We start from the raw sequence: 19,760 nt of genomic DNA on the forward strand, positions 1-19,760 counted from the left end.
AGGAAGGAAGGAAGGAAGGAAGGAAGGAAGGAAGGAAGGAAGGAAGGAAGGAAGGCTGTGCTGCCCAACTGACCAGTCCCAATTGGATCCCCAATGGGCCGGCTCCTACTACAGCTAACAGAGGTTACTTCTCTGTTGTTCTCCAAGAGGTTTATGACATCAAGGGAGTGATGCCGTGCCATGCAAGTGAATTGGATTTAAGTGAGGAAGGGCTTTCTCCTCTAGGTCCCCTGCAGTCCATCTGGGTCCAAGATATAGATCAGGATAACCAGAGATGGCTCTAGGAATGCTCTAGGAAACTCTGGAAGACTGTAAATTCAAGAGAAGGGGCTGACCTGCATAGATAGAAGTAGTTTCCCCACCTCAGAGTTCTGTAGACCAGAGAGTTCAAACACCTATTTGCCAGCTAGCAACACTCCCTAGTGCAGCCTGAATCAGATTATAATATAATTGGGAAATATTTAACAAAATAAATAAAAATCCAGTAGAACACAGATAATGTTAATATGTGGTTTTCTAAGTCAATAAGCATTCAGCAAGGATCCTTATGTACCTTTCATGGTCCTCTTCCCCTATTTGACTTTGACACTACCTCTCTAAACCAAGGAAATCAAAGCTCCAATATCAATTATTATTTTCTTTGAACAGTAGCTTAGAATTGATAAGACCAAGAACCAGTGATAGTGCCCTGGGGTAGCCTAAAGATGAGAGTAAATTAACAATCCTTTTCCCCAAGGATGACTGAAAGTGAATTTTTTCATGAATGGAAGCTGGCATGTTTAATTTGCAATTAGGAGTTGATATTTCTTTTAATCTTTGTTTTAATATAGGAATTAAGTTGTTTATAAGAAGAAACAATTTTTTTTATCTTTTCTTAATTTAAAAATCATATTTCTCAAGGAAAATCTCAAGTGAATGGATCATAGATTACATTCAGCCCTCTCAGTTACCCCTATTCAACCAGGCCCAAACTATTCTAAATAAGTGTCTACCCTCCATTTGCTCCAGTTGTGCCAAATGCCAATTTAACCCAAAGTGGGATTAAGATTAGCCTTGTGTCATTGAGCTAATTTTAGTGACAAAGGATCACAGCCTATAATGTATTTCACTTTTTTTTCATTATTACTAAATGAATTTTACTAAACACCAACAGTTTTACAGAATCACAGAACATGAGAGTTAGAGGGCATCTCAGCAGATACCACCCATTCCCTCCAGCTCCAAATCTCCTCTCCTGCACCCCCAAGAAGTGTTCATCCAGTCTTTGCCTGAAAATTTCCAGGGAGGTTGAACCCATTACCACCCTAGGGAACCCATTATGATATGAATTAGCTCTAATGATTAGAAAGTACTTCTGACATCAGACCTAAATTTGTCCCTGCAGCTTCTACTCATTGCTCCCACCTCTGTGCTCTAGGACCCAATAGAACAAATCTAAATATTCTTCAACTTGATAGTCCTTCAAACACCTGAAAATAGCTATCATTTTTCCCATAAACCCTGTCTTCTCCTGGTTAAATATCCCTAGTTCTTTCAATAGAGCTTCTTGTGACACGAACCTGATGATCCTTGATGTCCTGGTCACCCTCTTACTGGCATGTAATATTTAATAACTAATCTATGTCAGGAATACTAGGGTAACCAATGAGGTTGCTGTGGGGTCTGCCATCTGTGACATAAGGCTGTCCCTTTTGGGGACCTATCCATAGTCTACTCTTTATTGGATTACTTACTATATACAGTAGCCTTTTCTAATTTGAACTGCCCCATACCTAAAGTGTGCTGATTTTGCTACCATGTGGAACTTTGTGCTGTACCATTTCTGATGTGCTGAACCATTTTTTATATCTTTTAATGACCATTAGCAATGCTGGCACCTCTTTCAACAGCAACTATATTTGTTAAGCTATTCAAAGACACAGAATCCCATTGTTCCTCAATGTATTTTTATTTATTTCATTAAATGTCTCAATTACATGTAAAGAATTTTTAACATTTTTTTAATTTTGAGTTCCAAATTCTTTCCCTCCTTCCTGACCCTCCATATCCCCTGAAAATGCGATTTGATATAGATTATACAAGTAAAGTCATGCAAAAATGTATTTCCATATTAGCTATGTTGCAAAAGAAAACAGACAAGAAAGAGAGGAAGGAAGGAAGGGTGGAAGGAAGGAAGGAAGGAAGGAAGGAGAAAGAGTATACTTGTATATGCATTCAGTTCTTTCAGAACTTCATTCATTCAGAACTCCATCAGTTCTTTTTCTGAAGATGGGTAGCATTTTTCATCTTAAGTCCTTCAAAATTGTCTGGAAAAATTGTATTGATCAGAATAATTAAGTCATCCACATCTGATCATCGTACAATACTGCTGTTACTGTGTACAATGATCTCTTGGTCGTGCTAATTTCGTTTTGTATCAGTTAATATAAGTCTTCCCAGGTTTTTCTGAAACCATCCTGCTCATCATTTCTTATAGCACAATGATATTTCATCATAATCATATACCACAACTTGTTTAGTCATTCCAAAATTGATGGGTATTCCCTCAATTTCCATTTCTTTGCTACCATAAAAAGAGCTGCTAAAATATTTTTGTACATATCGGTCCTTTTCCTTTTCCTTTGTTCTCTTTGGGATTACAGACTTGGTTGTGATATTGTTGGATCATAGGGTGTGCACAATTTTATAGCCCTTTCAACATAGTTCCAAATTGTTCTCCAAAATGGTTACATCTGTTCACAACTCCACCAACAGTGCATTAGCATCCCAATTTTTCCATATCCCCTCCAAGAACTGTCATTCTCCTTTTCTGTCATATTAGCCAATCTGATAGGTGCAAGGTGGTACCTCAAAGTTGTTTTAATTTGAATTTCTCTAACCAATAGTGGTTTCAAGCTTTTCACATGACTATTCATAGCTTTGATTTCTTCTTCTGAAAACAGATTGCTGAACCACATTCTTTTACCCAAACAAGCAGTTTATTAACAAAGCATTAACTTTGTAATTACCTCTTAACCAACAAAATTATGGAACAAACTTCAAAGCTGTATATTCATAAAGCAGCCAAAATTCGTGTTGCTCAAATAAGAGTCTTTCTTTGTAACCGTGTACTCTACATAATTTATGGTATTAGTTTCTAAATCTTTCAGTGTCCCTCTGGTTGGGTACTAGATGCCTACTAAGGATGATATTGTGCCCTGAAGCTAAACTCTTTAGGTCCAATTTTAACTAATTATCAATTGTTCTTTGAATTGGACTGTTTCCACCCAATCTGGGAGATGAGTAGTAAATTACTTCCTCTCTTTCTTTCAATCCTCTTAAAATAAAACTAAACAGTAAAATAGTCATTTGACTGTTTGGTCCACTAAAAAAAAATTTTGAACCATAGTTCCAGCTCCAGGGCTTGGTAACTGGCTTGAGCTACATCTGGTTCTTTAATTACATTCATGCTGGTTTTGTAGAAATTCATCTGAGTTCAGCATCTATTTCTTAATCACCAATGTGCAAGGCACTGTCCTATAAGGAATTGGGATACAGAGACAAAACAATTCCTCAAAGAGATTGCCTAATTCTATTGGATAAATAAGTCCTGTATAACTATGTGTCAACTCATAAATACTTCATAATATTTAAGTCGACAAGCATTTATTTAGTGCCTAAAATGTACTAGACATTGGGATTACAAAGGAAGGTGAAAACAAAACCTGCCCTCAAGGAGTTTGTAATCTAGTGGTTTATAATCTAATCTTCAAAACTTTATAAATTTTCACACACATGCAAATTTAAACTAAAATTATTATGGTAATGATGGATGAAAAATGAGCACTCTGTGTGTGTATTTCAACACAAAAATGCTTTATGTAGTATGATCATGTAAATCACTAGACCTGTAGAGGAATAGAGTTCAGGTTTAGAGCTGAAATAATCCCTGCTGCCAGTAGTACCCAAAGCATTAAATTTCCACTGAGAGACACTGAACTTGGATCTCCTCTCCTTAATCACTGTAACCGTTTGTCAACCATTCTCCCTAGTGCTTGCTGCTGTCATACTTACTCCACATCCAGGAAGCTGTTCTATAGGAATGAGAAGATAAAATATGGGATAAAACTAGGTGATAATCTGATCAACTCATTGTACTGATTTCACATGAGAGCTTCTCAGGAACCCTCCTCTAGTTTCTAAACCAAATGTGCCTTCTAAGTAACAAAGATGTTTTGAAGGAAATAAATGTTTTATATGTCCATTTTAATTAGTGTAAAATAAATTCCTGAAGAATTCCATGGCTCTGGCAGTGTAGTATGTTAGAGATGCATTATGCGTATGGAGAACATTGGTTCTCCAATTTAACAGATAAATCCAGGAGGATTTATTCAATCGTCTGAGACCAATAGAGATTAGGTGACTTGACCAGGGTCACACAGCTAATAAGTGTGAAATGCAGGATTTGAATCCAGTCTTCCTGATCCCAAGCCTAGAATATACCCTTACTATTTTATGTTGTTGATTTAAGTAAGATTGATGTATGGCAGTAAGGCCTATCCCTTTCATTTATGAGAATTTTGGTTTTGAAAAGGGTGGCAAAAACAACTTTTCTATAAAGAAAAAGTATGAAATCAACTTTTGAAGGCTGTAATGCACTGCTCCTTTTATATGTGAATAATTTATTTGCTAAAAGGAGAACATAAAATTTGTATATGAAAAATAATTTTAATCTACTTGTAAAGAAGCTTCTCCAATAAAATAAGAGATGGAGGCTGTTAGGAAGACAAGATAGACTACACTTCTAATGAATGAATCAGAGAAATTGCTGAGGTTTGGGGACCTTGCGATCTCTCAGCTCATTTGCAGGTGACTGTTTTTAGAGTTTGAGAGATTATAACTTACAAAATAATAAATCAATTGACTGTTTAGACATCGTGGGAAAATTTTAAAAGAACTCGATTTCGTACTGGATAGAAAGGTAAATTTCATGAATTTTACTTGATAAAGGAAAAGAGTCACTAACCACAAGGAGGCTTTGCCTCAAAGCATTAGAGGAAATGAAGAAGCCATCAGAAGAGTCAGCTAACAGAAAGGATTCAACAGCTGTGCTCAGAGATGATGATTGGAAAAGAGAAACTTCTTTGCAGATTGGCTGAAGAAAAACCTGGAAAGGGGGCTTCTGGGAAGCTTATTGGAAGAAAGCTGAACTCTGCTATAGTTGGAGCTATTGCTCTCCAGCTTAAAAGAGATAATACCTCTGAGAGGTGCCTCATTGTTCTCTCCTGCCCTATTTGGTACAAGAGGGAGAGATGAAGAAAAAGAGACTGGCTTGAATCTGTTTTGCTGTAAGAAGGGGTTTGGAACTGATTGACCAAAGCAGAATCCTGTTAAGTGAAGAGCCGGATGGACTTGTCTTCATTGTCCAGAGTCATCTGAGTGATTTTGCTCTGAACTTTGATTTGCTGTAAGAGGAGAATGAGAGATAATGAAACAAAGCAGAATCCTGTTGAGTGAAGAGCTGACTGCACTTGTCTGCCTTACTAAGAGAATCTAATTGAGGAACATTGCTGTTCTCTGGCTTAAGGGAACACCTTGTCACTACTTGTCAGTTATTTAACAGGTTCTCAAAGCCCTGTTAAAGACAACTGTGAGTTAAAAGAGCTTTTAAGTATTCCATCAACTCAAAAGAAAAAAGGAGAGACTTTGCCCAGCAGGAGAGTAATGAAGACCAGAAGAGAAGCAGCTGGTAGAGCAATGACTTTGTATGGTATAGATTATTGCTGAAGGTGCCAAGGACACCAAGACCTACCATATAAATTGTGAGATGCCCATGGCATATGTCATTCTCCACTCAAGAGCCTCCTGCTAGGTTTCTATCATTATGTGTCTACTCTTTCCTATGGATACTGACCTAGGTTTATATGTAGAGGGATGTTTTTATCATTCCTGTATTTTCATTATATTGAGTAATTGTGATAGTTATTCTTGCCTTTAACTTATTGTGAAGTAAATGTTGGGGTGGCTAGATGGCGCAGTGAATAGAGCACCAGCCCTGGAGTCAGGAGGACCTGAGTTCAAATCCAGCCTCAGACACTTGACACACTTACTAGCCATGTGACTTTGGGCAAGTCACTTAACCCCAATTGCCCTCCAAAAAGCAGAAAGAGAGAAAGAAAGAAAGAGATAAAGAGAGAAAAAGAGAGAGAGAGAGAAAGAGAGAGAGAGAAAGAAAATGTTTCACATTTAAAATCTAAAGTCACCTTGGTGACTGATTTTATGTAAATATATATTCTAAATGTACATTGGTTAGAGCTTAGGAGCTATAATGGCAAATAGTAGGAGTACATACACACACACACACACACACAAATATAAACACAATAGGGTTACCCTCTAGTACCCTAAGCAAGTTTGAGTCCTAATTATATGGTAATTATCCTTCTCTGGCCAGTGTGAAGGCAGGCTGGGTGGGGGGGGGAAAAACCCAAGAGCAAGAGAAAGAGATTGTGTTACAGCCAGATTATACCTCTAAATGAATTAAATAAATTAATAGAAATGAATAAACTTTTACAGATGAGACTGGTTTAAAAATCTCTATAGAATTTCTTGCTGTCTTGGGGAGGGGAAGGAAGGAGGGAGAAAAATTTGGAACTCAAAATTTTACAAAAATTAATGTTGAAAACTATTTCTACATATAATTGCAAAAAAAATTATATTAAGGAAAAAATAAGCAAAAAAAAAATAAAATCCATTGAAATGTTGAAGAATTTTTTATTTAAATGACAGAAAATATGTTAATGTAGTTGAAATAAAGCTAGCACAACAGAGAATTGAAAAAAAAATCTCTGGAGGCAGTGTAGTACACTGGTAAGTTTCTATAACAACCATCTGTGCCATCCAATGTGTTTCCCATTGATTACTAATTGGCCAGTCACAGTTAATTAGCTTTTGGTTAGATGCAGTTACTAAACATATATGGCACAAATAGTTGTTACAGAAATGTCACCCCCAAAGTCTAAGGCACACTCCCCCCAAATACACAGAGTCAATGGGAAAAATGGGTACAGACTTAAGATACAACATCAAAGCATTCACACAGAAAACACATGTACAAATGGGTAATTTTGTCAAATTCCCATGAGGCACCTCTGTTGGGCCCTAAGGGTCCATAGCGTTGCTTTTCAATACTCTAAAAGGTCCTAGTCTCTATAGTAATGTATCCAATTTGCCCTCTCTCAGCTCCAGGCTTATCCATTCTCTCCAATGACATGGTCAAGATAACACTGGGGGTTGAGAGTGACATTCTCTTTGGACTAAACCACCCCACCCTCTGGTAGAGGTATATTTCCTTAAAGCACTCTGGAAATCTAACTGATGTGTTGCTAGAATTGTTTTCTTATATACATAGGTCTATAGGCACATCTAATTTTTTCAGCCAATCCCCAAAATATTTCTGGTATACCATCTTTTGATTTCATTCAATGATCTGAAGCACTTCAGTCCTCCCCAAAACACATGCGTACATGTATCATGAAATCACATTTGAGATCACACCCACAAAATATACACCAATCCTGATCACAGATGTTTCAGAGCTGAATGGGTCCTTGGAGACGATTAAGTCTATCCATCATTTCACAAGTGAGAAAACTGAGGCCCAGAGAATTTAAGTAACTTGCTGAAGGTCACACAGGCAATAATTAAAAGACCAAAGATCTGAACCCAGGTCCTTTTACTCCAAATCCAGCTACTTGCTGCTATATTATACTGTCTCTCTTTCATATGTATGCATATATGCATATGAGGTGTCTACATGTAATTATACAGTATGCATAGGCTGTATAGATACATGTATATGTATGTATAATACATATGTGTATGATACATATATAGTATATATATGTATCATATGTTAAGCATTAAAGCTAAAAACCACACTGAAACTCTTGAAATGCCCTATATAATGTAGCTTTTCCAAAAGCTTTACTATAAGAATAACCCCCAAAATGGCTCTTCTCCCCTAAAAGGTTGCTAGCCCTGGTACTAATTCATAATACTCTGCTCCCTGGAGGTTTGCCTATTCAGAAACATTTTATTGGCAGTTTTAAAGACAATATAGAGTAATGCTTAGGAGCCTCAGGATCTTTTGAAAGGTGGCTGACAAATTGATTGCCTGAAATGCTTGCTGATTTATTATGACCCATATATAAGTCACCATAATCAGCAGTTATAAAACTATAAAGCATATCTTGCATGGATAAAATGTACTTTTTCTCACAGCACAATTCATGTATTTGCCTTATTGTGATAACTTTCAGGTAAGTGTTTTGGTGAGTGCATGTATGTATGTACGTACATATGTTTGTATGTATATGTGTATAGTTATATTTTTTCCCCCTTCAAAAAGTCATTTTGGCTTTCTCTGCTGGGAGGTACTATTATAAATGGTTAAAGAAATGACCATTCTTAGGACATCTCCCTTTCTCCCTGTCCAGGGGGTCGGGTGTTCCCTCATCCTCAGGACTGTGCCCAGCATTTGATGAATGGAGACACCCTCAGTGGGGTTTATACCATCTCCATCAATGGGGACATGAGCCAGAAGGTCCAGGTGTACTGTGATATGACAACAGACGGGGGCGGCTGGATTGTAAGTAACTATGGGATTTCTCAGAGCCTCTCAACATTCATAGCATTCCATAAATTCCCCTTTTTTCTTTTACCACATCCTCTTATCCATCACCACAATTCAATCTCTCCCATTTCTTCAGTTTCCTGGAATCCCTGTTTAATAGCCCAGACACAGACAGGTTGAACAATGTGGAAGGATGGGAGATTAAAGCTGGGAGTCATGAGAAGGAGCCAGGAATTTGAGAGACCAACAGGATTCTCTGCCTTCCCTCCTATGCCTTTCCCAAGCATTGTTAATTCAAGATGAAGAGAAGGGAAGGCAGAAAAGCAAGCTCCAGAGAAACCTTAAACACTAGAGGTCATTGAAAATTCCCTAATATTTTTGGTGAGAGCCACCATGATGGTAGTGATGGGGATAGAGATGTGACAGGAGCAGGGATGCTAAGGTCTTGAATCCTTTCACCCCTGAAAGAGAATATGGGAGCAAAATGAGCTTAATTCCAGGTACTTAGCAGACCCACACAGAAGCTCTTCTGTGGGCCTTAGCTATAACAGGGAAATAGGGTGAAGTGCTTTTGTAGTTCTACATGCCAGTAGGTTAGATGACCTCTTGGAGAGGATCCTTCTTCTCAGTCCTGCTGTGTAAAGTCAGATGGTGGTAGCCAGACAGAGGCATGCAGACCCATCCAGGATCCGGATCTCAGCACCCCTGTTCTTGCCACCATCTTTATCCCCATTCCTACTATCACTCTGATTATCACCAAGAATAATTGGGAATTTTCAGGGACCTTAAGTGTTCAAGACTTTGAATTCAGAAAGGCCTCATTTTTCTGGGCCTGTAGATAACTATGCTGGGGCTTTGATTAGTACAGGCTTAAAAGCAAAATGAATGACTCCCCACTAATGCTTGAAACAATGTGTGCTATCTCAGAATGAATGCCTTTGCACAGGTGGTTTCCCATGCCTGGAATGTACTCCTTCCTCATACCACATATTAAAATTCCAAGCTTCCTTCAAATCTCTGTTCCAAGGCCTTCCCTGTTCATCCCCACTGCTTAATGTTTTGCTTCCTGCCATCATTTTTTATTTATCTTGACTCAATGTGGTATGTACTGTTTATGTTGAATCAGCTCAGCTTCTTAAAGTTTGAAAGCAGGGATGATGATCATTGTGTCCCAAGTGTCTAACATGATGCCTTGCACAGAGCAGGTTCTTAATAAATATTGGTTAGGTTGAATTTTTTGAAAATTGAAATACTCCTAATGTCTGAGCCCAAGAGATCCCTGGGCAGCTGAGGAATGAGGGATGAGAAGCCCTATATCTCAACCTTCTCCCCAACCAACTCCCACCTCTCCTACCCCAACCCCTCTCACTGCTCACATATAGAGCTAGCCTTTTCAAATTGCTGAGAATGGGTCGTTTTTGAAGAGTTAAATGGTACCTCTGTTCATAACAGCTGCTCTTGGGAGACATTCCCTTTTATATCTCTGACATATGTGTGCCTCCTTCTTAAAGCATAATTGGAAATTGAAGTCGAAGCTGATTTATTGGAGGGTAAATGAAATTAGCACTTAAACAGCTTGGAAAGTGAATGATTTGCAGTTACTTTGCCTCCAATATGATGGTGTCAGTCACTAGCTGATAAGAGCCATTCCCTTTCTTTTGGTGAAAAATTCCAGCTTAACTACATAGAAAAGCATAGGGTCAGGACCTTCTCTTCTAACCATTCTGAAGGATTTATGCATACCTGTGTTGTTGTCTACATTTGGAGAGTAAACATGATTGCCAATGTCACACCCAATCCTATTAGGAGGGTGTAGACATAGAAAGGGAAGCAAAGCATTTGCATCTATGAAAAGAGCAGACCCAATACTGATGCCTTGTTTTGTTGAGAGAGAAAGAAAGAGAGAGAGAAAGAGAGAGAGAGAGAGAGAGAGAGAGAGAGAGAGAGAGAGAGAGAGAACTCAAATCTGCCTGATGTTTGCCTAGAACCCATCCTTAGCACCCATTCTCATTTCTCCCCCTTGCCTTTTTAGGTGTTCCAGAGACGGCAGAATGGCCTGACAGATTTTTTCCGGAAATGGGCAGATTACCGTGTTGGTTTCGGAAACTTAGAGGATGAGTTTTGGCTGGGTATTGACCCTCTGCTTTTCTTTTCTGTGCTACTTTGACATTTTGTCCATCTCTTACTTATCTGTCTATCTCGGGTTACAAGGAACTCCCTTCCCACTTACTTGCCCTGTCTCCTTGTGTCTGTTCAGAAAGCTGACAGCTTCCAGATTGTTCTCATTGCCTTTCACTCTGTTTGGCTTCTCTATTGATCTGTTTTTATCTTATTGTGGTGTTCCCCCCTTTGTGCTATCTCTTCCTAGCCTCATTAATACTCCCTTATGTTGATGGGATTTGACATGAGGAAACTACAAAGGGAGAATGCTGCCCAGCTAGGGTAAACGGCAGAATGAGTTAACAGGGGGGTCTTTCATCTCCAAGAAGCAAGGCACCAGTCAGCCTTAGGTCACAAGAGAAATGAGTCCAGTCACTTTGCTTAGCTCCACAAAGAAATGTTATTACCCGCTTCAGGAAGGAAATGGGAAAATTAAGAAGGCATTAGAGGTGACTGGCAATTTCCTGGAGGTCCAGAACTGGCAGGAGGTATGGATCAGAATGGAGCTATGTACAAACAGAATCTATGAGGTCAGTTCTCGATGCCAAATTAGAATCTGCCCACATATGAAATTTAACGGAAGTCAGACAAGGAGCCTAGAGGAAATTCAACAAACTCTGGATTTGGAGTTCAATGAGTCCAGGTGTAAATACTGTTTCTGCTATTTACTCCCTATGAGCCTTGGGAAAATCATTTCATTTCTCAAGACCTTCATTTGCTCAAGGACTAGATGATCTCTAAGGCTTCTTCCCATTCTAAGTCCTATGATGCCACGACAGTTGTTATAGAAATGATGAAATGACATACAATCAACTAACAAGTATTTATTGGGCATTTATGACATGCCCAACACAAGCAGTGTTGAAGCATAGAAATGATCATAAGGCAAGACCACATAAAGAACTATTCATCAAGGAGCCAAATGAAAAGAAAGTAAAAGAGGATCTTTGCCCTCATACAACTTATAGTCTAGCTGGTAGGGCAAGACAAACACACATAAAACAAAGATAGTGTGATTTAATTCTGAACAATATGGTGCTGACTACAGCAGCTCAAGCAGGAATTCAATTCAGGAAACATTTATTAAAAACCAATTACGTGCAAGGTATCTCATTAGGCACGGGATAGACAAAAATGAAAATGAAATTTTCCCTGCCCTCAGAGCTTTTATTCTATTGGGGTGGTCAGGTTGGGGGTGGGGGGTGTCTGGCCGCTTCTTCTATACCATGCTGTGCCACCTCTCCATTGAACACAAGTTTCATGGACACAGATTCATTCTCCCTTCTTTTTACCACGCTGCCCTGGACCAGATCTCACTCAAATTCTTTGCTCTTTTCTGCAGGACTGGAGAACATGCACAAGATCACATCCCAAGGGCGATATGAGTTGCGGATAGACATGCGCGATGGCCAAGAGGCAGCTTATGCCTATTATGACAAGTTCTCTATTGGGGACAGCAGAAGCCTCTACAAGCTCCGCATAGGAGACTACAATGGCACTGCTGGTACTTTCTTGCTCCCATCCAGAACCCAAGGGCCACAGAGACCTGGCAAAGCGGGTGGGCTTATGAAGCCCATGGATATTTCCACATATAAGTGATTAACTCCTTTCCTGGCACACAGCAGTGTAGCGTATAAAAGTGTGAAGCTGAAGAGATAGAAGGGTTTGGATCCGAATCCTGGTTCTGTCCCTAACTATCTATGTGGCCTTGAACAAATCTTTTAACATCATTGTGCCTCTGTTTTCTTATCTATAAAATGGGGGAGACAGTACCCACCCAACCTCAAAGAGTCATAAAGATAAAATGAAATGATGTAGGTAGAAGTGCTTTACAAAGCAAAAGATTCCATGTGGATTCAAGATATTATTTCTATCGTTCAGATTAATCAATAAATGACTCATTGTCCTATATCATAATGAATAATGGATGGGAGTTTCCTAGTGACATGACATGTAGCTATAAAGGCTTCATTCCAAGTAAGTGGTGATATACACCAGGGCCCCTGTTCTTGGAGAAGTCCTGCTGGTATAAATTAAGCTCCCCAGGTTGGGGAGGCAAATAAATCAGTCAATTAGAGAGAATTACCTCTGCCCTCACTGTGAGCCAGGCACATCACTAAGTGTAATGGGTTCACTTTATTTTCACATTTCACTTCTGTTTTCACTCCTTTGCCTGTGGTACATGGATGCCAATTGTCTCTGCCTAGGTTTGTGGTGGTATTTCTGCTAAGTGGAGCTCTTTTGTTGTAATTCGGTTATTTCTCAATCATGTCAAACTCTTCATGACCCTATTTGGGGTTTTCTTGGAAGAGATACTAGAGTGGTTCACCATTGCCTTCTCCAACTCATTTTACAGATGGGGAAACTGAGGTAAACAGGGTTAAGGGACTTGCCCAGGGTGACAAAGGAGAAACACTGTTGTTTAGTTATTTTTCAGTCATGTATGACTCTCCATGACTCCATTTGGGGTTTTTCTTGGCAAAGATATTGGAGTGATTTGCCATTTTCTTTTCCAGTTCATTTTTCAGATGAGGAAACTTAGGCAAACAGGGTTAAGTGACTTGCACAGGGTAAAACAGTCTGAGGTCAGATTTGAACTCAGGAAGAGGAGTCTTCCTGAATCCAAGGTCCAAAAGCCTATCCACTGTGCCACCTGGCTGCTCCAAGAAGTGCTCTAAGCCCCTATTATTATATCATTAATTTTCTCCAAACAGATTCTCTGATATGTTCCCAGTCTTTTGTTAGGACCATCAAGTAAGACAACACATGGAAAGGTGTTTTGCAAACCTTAGAGAGTTATATAAATGAGAGAGCTATCGGTATAAATCCACAGACCACCTCCTCCAGTCACTCTGAACCAGCTTCAGTTATGTTGCTTGCTGTTTCATGTTCTTTGCTTGCTCTTACCTGCCGAGCTTTCCTTTGTCATGGTGTCTGTATCAATGATCAATTCCAATGACAATCACACTATCTTGAAAGATTGCCACAAACCCTTCTGCTTAACTAGGCAACATGCTGAGCTTTGATAATATAACCTGCATTTATAGGATACTTCCCAAGATGCCCGTATCACCTTATATAGCTTCACTACAACCCTCTGAGGTATATAATAGAGATTTTCAATTTTTTAATTCTGGGACTGTGACTTGAGGAACTCTTGGTTTGAAAACTCCCTCCATTAAATCAGGACAGCAATTCATATGTCACATGGAGTCTTAGAGAGTTGTCTGGGAGCAGAGAGATTAAGTGACTAGCCTTTGGTTACATTACTCACTTATACAGGCAGATAGAGAAACTGAACCCAGTTCTTTCTGACTCTAAAGCCAGCCCCCTATCCACTCCACCATACTTCTTTTCAACATACTGGTTATTATCCCCATTTTACAGATGAGAAATCTGAGGTAAATTTAAAGAGGTAAACTGGCTCACCACTGTCAATAGTTGTGAGTCTGTAAGTACTAAAGTCATATGTAGTCATTATAGTCTATAAGTCAATGAATAGGAGAGTCAGAACTCAACTCCAGGTCCTAGAGTATTCTTTCCATCACATTACTCTCAATTGTAAGGTCATACTTATTCAGGTCTTGAAACATACTACTTTCAGTTGTTAGGTCATCACTTATCAATTATCACATATTGAAATGAAGCTGATTAAGCCAAGAATGACCAGGAGCCACCAAAACTCCCTTTTTACAACACTCAAGATTAATCCTATGCCTATGAATAAACTATCCCTGGTCCTTTTTTCTCTATAAGACACAAACCTTCCCAATTCTTCAAAGCAGCATTTGAGGGCATGCACAAATCTAATTTAAACCAGAGTTTACAGTTCTTGGTTTCACTAAACTTGTCTGTCTCTAACCTTGTCATCTACACAGGTGACTTTCTAATGGTTTTTCCTGCTTAACTATATCTTATAGAGAGATAGCTATGATCAGTTTTTATCAAGCCATTTCTACTGGTTATGGTCTGATCTATTAGAGACAATTCCCTACATCTAGCGCTGTGCTAGAAGGTGCTTTCCTGGGGGAAAAAAAGTCACTTGATCTGTCGCCTGTGTTCAGGCAATCCCAGACAAATGGTTGTCTATCTTCAGCCCAAAGACCTAGGGGCAGGAAGATTTCATTGTCTTCCTCTCTTACAATTTTCAGAATCTAATATTTGCTCTAACTCCAGTCTCATTTAACTTGACTTGTTACTCAATCTAATTTTTGGATTGACTCTTACCAGTTATGGGTTTATAAACATTTTCACTGGCTTTCACCCTATTTATCAATGCCTCTTCTATCCCCTCCACTCTGAGTTTATTCTTTCCTAATGTTCTCCTCAGTAGAAAGCTAAAAAAAAATGTTTATTCTTCATCTTTTGTAAAAAATTACAAATCCATTGGTCAACAAAGATTGATTGAATGCTAATAGAAGTTACCACTCTGCTAGTCACTTACCAAAAAAGAGTAAGGCCTGGTCCATGACCATAAAAAGTTAATGATATCTTTAAGGACACAAAATGAGATTGAATAGTGAGTATATATACATATGTGTGTATACAAACATATGTATATGTGTATGTACATACATATATATTCAGATAAAAAGCATGGTAGCATATTTGAAGGTGAAAGGTGTCAGATCTGACTGTGGCAGACATTCAGTAGCTTTCAAGGACTCCATTCTGTCCCTAACATGTGAATAAAATAAGTAGACAAGAAGTTCTAAATTATACAGTTATGACTATAAGTTTAGAAATCTAGAAAAGGGAGCCATTGATGTGAGATGGGACATTTAAGGAAGTCTTTGCAAAGAACATGGACATTCATCTGGTTTCTGATGATGGAATGGATTAGGAGAGTCAGTAAGAATTGTGAATGGCATTTCAGGTGAGGCAAACAGCATGAGTAAAGGTCAAAAAAATGATTATGACATATAGTGTGTCTATTCAGGGAACCTGTCTGACTAAAGTAGATTGTGTGAGCTGGGAAGCAGTGATAAATAATTTCAAATGGATTAGATAAACATAACACAGATAGGATTTAGACCCAGAAGGGCCTTCAGAAATCATCTTCATCTTATAAATGAGGAAATTGAGACCCAGAGAATTAATATGACTCGTCCAAGATCCAAGATTCAAACCCAGTTCCTCTAACTCCAAATCTCTTTTTTCTATACCATATTGCCTTTGTGGGACCAGATTCAGAAAAGACCTTGAAAACTAGACATAAGAATTTGGACTTGATGCAGTTAATGACAGAGACCTATTGTAGGTTATGAAACACAAGAGGAACACAATGAAGGTGTTCTTTGTGAAGATTTTGCAAGATGGAGTAGAGCAAAAGACAATAGCATTGCTAAAGTTCACAGTTTAGAAGTATAACAATCATTGCAAACAAAAGGCAACACAAATCTTTAGTATAGTAGGAAAGAACTGGAGATTCAGAGCAATATTTTAAATGAATAAATGACACAGTTGGTGACATTGGATATAGGGAATGAATGGGGGAAGTAGGGAAGAATTAAAGATGATTCCAAAGTTTCAATCCTAGGAGATGGGAAAATTGACAGAAACAGGAAATTGGAAAAGAGAGTCGATTTAGGGAGGGGAGATGTGGTGAATATTATTTGGGACATATTGAGTGTGAGGTGATTGGGAAACATTCAAGTTAAGGATCTTATATACTATGGGAAATGTTGGACTAGAGTGCCAGTGCATGGTTGGAACTAGAAATATGAATTTGGGGATAATCCAGATAGGAGTGTTAGATGAAGCTATGGGAATCAGAGCCATAGGAGCCCTCTATAGAAATAGAACAGAGGGCTTAGGACAAAATTTTGGGTAGAAGATGAGAAAGGAGTTAACAAAGGACACAGGAAGGGAGCAGAGACATTGGAAGATTGTCAGAAAAAAATGCAATATCATGAAAGCTAAGAGAGGAGAGATTTACAGGGTAGAGTGGGTGGTAAACAAATGTCAGAGAGAGTTTAAAGAGAATGGGCATTTAGAAAAAGGCATTGGATTTGGCAAAGAGCTTGTAGTAACTTTTGTGACAGCAATTTCTCTAGAGTAGTAAGGACAAAAGTCAGATTTCAGGAAGTTAAGAAAGATGTAGAGGGGCGGCCAGGTAGCACAGTGAGTAAGAGCACCAGCCCCAGTGTTGGGATGACCTGGAGATCGAATCCAGACTCAGATACTTAGCACCACACCCAGAAATAACTGGCCATGTAACCTTGAGCAAGTTACTTAAACCCAATTGCTTTAAAAAAAAAAAAAAAGAAATATGTAGGAGTGGTTAGGAAATGGAGGCATTCATTATAGAGTACTTTAAAGGAGTGTGTCACCCTCAGCTGATCAAAAGTAAGTTGAGTTCAGATCCTCAAATCCAGACTGACTGAGATAGATGCCACAAGGGATACCGTGTAGTAATACAACCAATCCCAGGAGAGTTGTCAGGAGCCCCAAAAAGAGTTCTCTTATTTGTAGGGGACAGAGTTGTTTGTTAATGATATTTAAGGTAGAGGACATTTAATGGTGTTTAAAGGTGGAAATGTCAGGTCTATGCTACTCACTTGCTATAAAACCTTTAATTTCCCCTAGGGTAAGACACAAATGCCTCAGCTTGACTGTGAAGGCCATCCATAAACTGGTCCCAACTCAGCTGTCTAGTCTTAGCTCACATAATTTTCCTTCACTAACTCTATATTCCTAGGAAACTGGACTTCTTGCCATTCCCCATGCTTGGCATCCCATTTCCAACCTCTGTAGAGCTGGAAAAGCCACACACCATGCCTGTGATGCATTTTTCTCCACCAAGCACAGTCTTCATCTTCCTGACAAGGCTTCTCTGAAGGCTCAGCTCAGGAGTTATCTTATCTGATTCCCAACCCCAGTCCCAGTTATTAGAGTTTCCTCCCTCCTCAAATGTCCTTGCACTTACTTATCTACTGGACATTATCTCTACCCACCCACATCTGAGTAGAAAAGAAGTTCCTTAAGAACAATGGTCTTTTCATTTTTATCTTTGGATCTATCCCCAAAAGTAGGTCTGTGTAGACATTTAATATATCTTTGTTATACTGAGCATAAAGGAGCCCGAGAAGTGGAAAAGATGGAAAATGTTAGCAAGGGAGAGTATAATTGTAGGATTGAAGTGCTAGAGGAGGAGGGATGGGATTTGGATCATCAGAGAGAAGAGAAAACTTTTCCACTGAACTGGAAAGGAGTGTAAGATAAAACATAGGGAAAGTACTCTGTTAAAGCTGGAGAGAATGCAGTTCACGCCAGATGCTCTCTGTCTTCTCTGTGAGGCAGGATATGAATCATCTACTGACAGGGGAATATAGGAGCAAAGGATTAGAGATAGGAAGAGAAAGAATTACAAGAACCAGACTGAAGTTGTACAGTAGGAATCTATAATAGACCAGGTAATAATAGAACAGTGACATATATAGCATTTTAAAACTTGCAAAACATTTTATAAATATTATCATCTTGTCTTCATGATAATCCTAGTAAGAAAGTTCTATTATTATTCCCACTTAGGAGACTGCAGTTGAGAGAGGTTAAATGACTTCCCCAGGATCACACAGCTCTTAAGTGTCTCAGGGAGGATTTGAACTCGAGTCTTTCTGACCCCAAGTCTGACACCTAGATGTCTCCAAATAGATATATGCTAGAATATGGACAATGAATGCAATCCAGTGCTGGAGATCAGCAGAGTAGTCTGGGTGCAAGGCCAGCATGTGAGGGACCCCAGGTTGCTAGAGAAAGTAGCATTGAAGTAGTCAGCCATGGGGTATAAGACGAAGAAGTCTATTTTAGACCGTGGGTAGCTAATGGATTCTGTGAAATGGAAATGGTTGAGTGGTTGAATTTCTTTGTGAGAGGAGAACACACTTTGGGGTATAAGTATCCATTAAATCCCACTTCTCTTTCTTTTCAGGGGACTCCCTTACTTATCACCAAGGGCGACCCTTCTCCACTGAGGACAGAGACAATGATGTTGCTGTTACCAACTGTGCCATGTCCTACAAGGGAGCTTGGTGGTATAAGAACTGCCACCGAACCAATCTAAATGGAAAGTATGGGGAGTCCAGGCACAGTCAGGTAAGGACAAATGTTGGGAGGAGGGGGCATTTTGTTGTTTGTTTTTTTAGAAAGCAATCACTCTTTTAACTTTTTTTAACCATTTCTTCCATCGAGACACCTAACTATTGGTGTTTTACTTAGAGTCTGGAGCCCCTGTGCTTTGTAGTTGACAGGGGCACATGATTCTGAAGCTTTCTTTTCCTCATAAATGATCACATGGAATCCCATCTCCAGGAAGTCAAGAATACAGCACAAATAATACAATGAAAGCAGGATAGAGGAGTAGAAACCAGAGGAGGAAGAAGGAAGAGTTTTCAACTTCATATTGGATCTGACACCAACCTTTCAGTAGGGTGGAGTTGACTAGTAATGCCATCCCCTAAAGCTAGTACCCTGTAGGATTCAAGAGGGGAAAGGGAAGAAGTGTGATTCAGGAGGAAGGAGACTTGAACTTGTCATCGAGGTCATGTGCTGGCAGCAAACCCAAACTCTGCAACAACAGGATGTTCAGGAGGTCCCTTGGACCCCCCAGATTCACAAGGTCAGAGGCTCCTCTCTCCCATGATTAGTTGCCAAGGTTCCACAAGAGTACAGAGAAAAAGAGACTCTAACCAAAATCAGCAGGGCCTTTTGAATATCCCTTTGCAGCAAATCAAAGTGTCCTCTATAACGTGTGGGGTTAGCAACCTGGAACCAGTTATGGAAGATTTACATTTACTCCAGATTACCGCTCCAAGGCACTTTCCTTACAGGTCATGGTTATCCCAAAAGCAGATCTCTGAGGTCACGACAAGGCCATGATAGCGAGATGATTGGATCTGCAGGTACACCAGATTCCTGTAGCACTTGGAAAATCTGCCTGTTACTAGCACCAAAAGTCAAAAAGGTGACTCCCAGCAACTAAAGA

At 39.3% G+C, this 19,760-nt stretch overlaps 1 protein-coding gene across 2 annotated transcripts in view; it reads left to right on the top strand.

The window, feature by feature from the left end:
- The window catches only part of TNR (tenascin R), a 117,814-nt gene that overhangs the window by 87,617 nt on the left and 10,437 nt on the right, over nucleotides 1-19,760 (top strand). For both annotated transcript variants that reach the window (XM_069065517.1, XM_069065518.1), the window contains 4 exons: nucleotides 8,478-8,629; nucleotides 10,647-10,743; nucleotides 12,117-12,278; nucleotides 18,708-18,871. In XM_069065517.1, coding sequence (XP_068921618.1) covers nucleotides 8,478-8,629; nucleotides 10,647-10,743; nucleotides 12,117-12,278; nucleotides 18,708-18,871 — 575 coding nt within the window. The remainder of the gene's footprint in view (nucleotides 1-8,477; nucleotides 8,630-10,646; nucleotides 10,744-12,116; nucleotides 12,279-18,707; nucleotides 18,872-19,760) is intronic.

Source organism: Petaurus breviceps, unplaced genomic scaffold (genome assembly GCF_028583685.1).
Source record: "Petaurus breviceps papuanus isolate PSGF00001 unplaced genomic scaffold, PetGlider_PUasm1.0 90692, whole genome shotgun sequence".
NCBI classification, from domain to species: domain Eukaryota; kingdom Metazoa; phylum Chordata; class Mammalia; order Diprotodontia; family Petauridae; genus Petaurus; species Petaurus breviceps.